Genomic DNA, 1,907 nt, shown 5'->3' with positions numbered 1-1,907 from the left:
TCGCAGCAGATGGCCCCGCCCCTCCCTGAGCCTGGTTCTGCCAGAGGTTTCTTCCTGTTAAAAGGGAGTTTTTCCTCCCCACTGTCGCCAAAGTGCTTGCTCATAGGGGGTCATGTGATTGTCGGGTTTTTCTCTCCATGTATTATTGTGGGGTCTACCTTACAATATAAAGCACCTTGAGGCTACGATGTTGTGATTTGGCGCTATATAAATAAAACTGAATTTAATTGAGTCTGCAGGGACAGTCTGCCTTGGGATGTCGTTTGCAATGTTCTTGTCAACCTACTTGACATCATCTCCGTAGTGGATCTCCATGTCGTCTGTCAGAAGTGAACAGGAATATCCGATGTTCTCTGCAGTTTCTGGGGATAAATTATGAAGATTAAAACACAAGTTCAGATTCAATTCATCCAAATTGTTACTTTAACCAGCTCAGGCATGTCGCTGTTATTCATGTGATACAGGTGTTTTATTTCTTGTGCACTTTGGGGTGATGGTACCTTTCTTATCTCCAGTCAGGACCCAGATCTTGATGTCTGCTTTAGCCAGCTTGGCAATGGTTTCTGGAACTCCATCCTGTAGTTTATCCTCAATAGCCGTTGCTCCAATTAGCTAAATGCAAGAGAACTCATTACTAGCTGTAACGGGAGCTTCTTGTTTTAAAATCCGATAGATTTTTAGCAGAAGAGATTTTTTAATTAAAACATTCAAATGAATTCTACATGTATATAGAAACTAAAGCGTAGTCATTTCCCACTCACCATCAGGTTGTTCTCGATCTGCTCATACACAGCATCCAGGGCAGCTTCGCGGTCATTCATGGTCACCTGGGCCTCTTTGTGTCTCCTGGACCAGGCTTCGAACTCTTCAGCGCTGATGTCTTTGTAACACAAGCACAGTGTCCGCAAGGTCTCGTTGGCAAAGACCTGATAACATGAAAATGTTGACTTTGCTTACTCCTGAGAGAAAAAGACAGCATCTGGCATGCTGCAAATGAGATTAAACAATAGCTCACATCAAGAGCAGTCTGGGTGGTTTCCTTATGTTTGGAGCTGGGGGAGAGACGCTCGTAAATGACAGTGTCTGCTCCTTTACAGTAGAGACGAATACGGCCATCGGGAAACTTCACTAAAAAGACAGTACATAGAAAGATCAGTGGTAATTAGACAGAAGTCTCAGTGAGGTAAAAAGTCAAAAGTAGCAGGTCCAATCTGTCCAGTCTAAATGGCTTTGATAATATTGCTCTTATTTGTTTTAGTTATTTCTATAAAAAGACCGTAGTCATAGTGACGTTTGGAAACCTTTTATGAAATTTGTAATTTTTGCCAGTTTGCAAAAAACAAAAACAAACAAACAAACAAACAAACAAACAAACCCTGTTTTATTTTCTATTTCACTTTAAATTAAAAATAAGAATTTAGAGAAATAAAACTATGAATGAAACTATTGACTGAGACCATAAAGTCATCGGGAACCTGTTTGTTGAAATCAAAGATATAAGTAGGGTCATTTCCTTTAGATTTCTAAATGACCGCACTTCTTTTTGCATCCAGAGGTGCTGCCCCCTGCTGACAACTAGAAAGAAGGCAGGTGTAAGTCACAGGTTTCACTTTTTAGGCCCTGAAGCAATATGCCCATTTATATACAATCTATATTCCTTACACTATAAAAGGATGGCATGTGGTGCGACGGTTTTAGCACGATCTGGATCCACGTCCTGGTCATGCAGCATCCACACATATTGAAATTACAGAATATGTTTAGGATTAACTACGTATGCATTTATATTAAAGATTGTCCAAAACAAGTAAAACTGTTCAAATACTTTTGAGTTCTGTGCCAGTTGTGTATTTTGAGTAGAAACATAATAAAATCCTTCCATGATTTAGTGAAGACTTGATTTATTC

The 1,907-nt window shown here is 39.7% G+C and overlaps 1 protein-coding gene across 1 annotated transcript in view; it reads right to left on the bottom strand.

Moving 5' to 3' along the window:
• The window catches only part of atp8b1 (ATPase phospholipid transporting 8B1), a 36,144-nt gene that overhangs the window by 6,471 nt on the left and 27,766 nt on the right, over positions 1–1,907 (bottom strand). Inside the window, exons 14-17 of the mRNA XM_005725648.2 lie at positions 1,016–1,132; positions 762–926; positions 501–612; positions 287–362 (exon numbers count right to left, since the gene is read on the bottom strand). Coding sequence (XP_005725705.1) covers positions 287–362; positions 501–612; positions 762–926; positions 1,016–1,132 — 470 coding nt within the window. The remainder of the gene's footprint in view (positions 1–286; positions 363–500; positions 613–761; positions 927–1,015; positions 1,133–1,907) is intronic.

This window comes from Pundamilia nyererei, unplaced genomic scaffold (genome assembly GCF_000239375.1).
Source record: "Pundamilia nyererei isolate P.nyererei 1_Seehausen unplaced genomic scaffold, PunNye1.0 scaffold00016, whole genome shotgun sequence".
Classification (NCBI taxonomy): Eukaryota; Metazoa; Chordata; class Actinopteri; order Cichliformes; family Cichlidae; genus Pundamilia; species Pundamilia nyererei.
The sequence above is the reverse complement of the archived record's forward strand: the minus strand, read 5'-3'. Positions and strand labels throughout refer to the sequence as shown.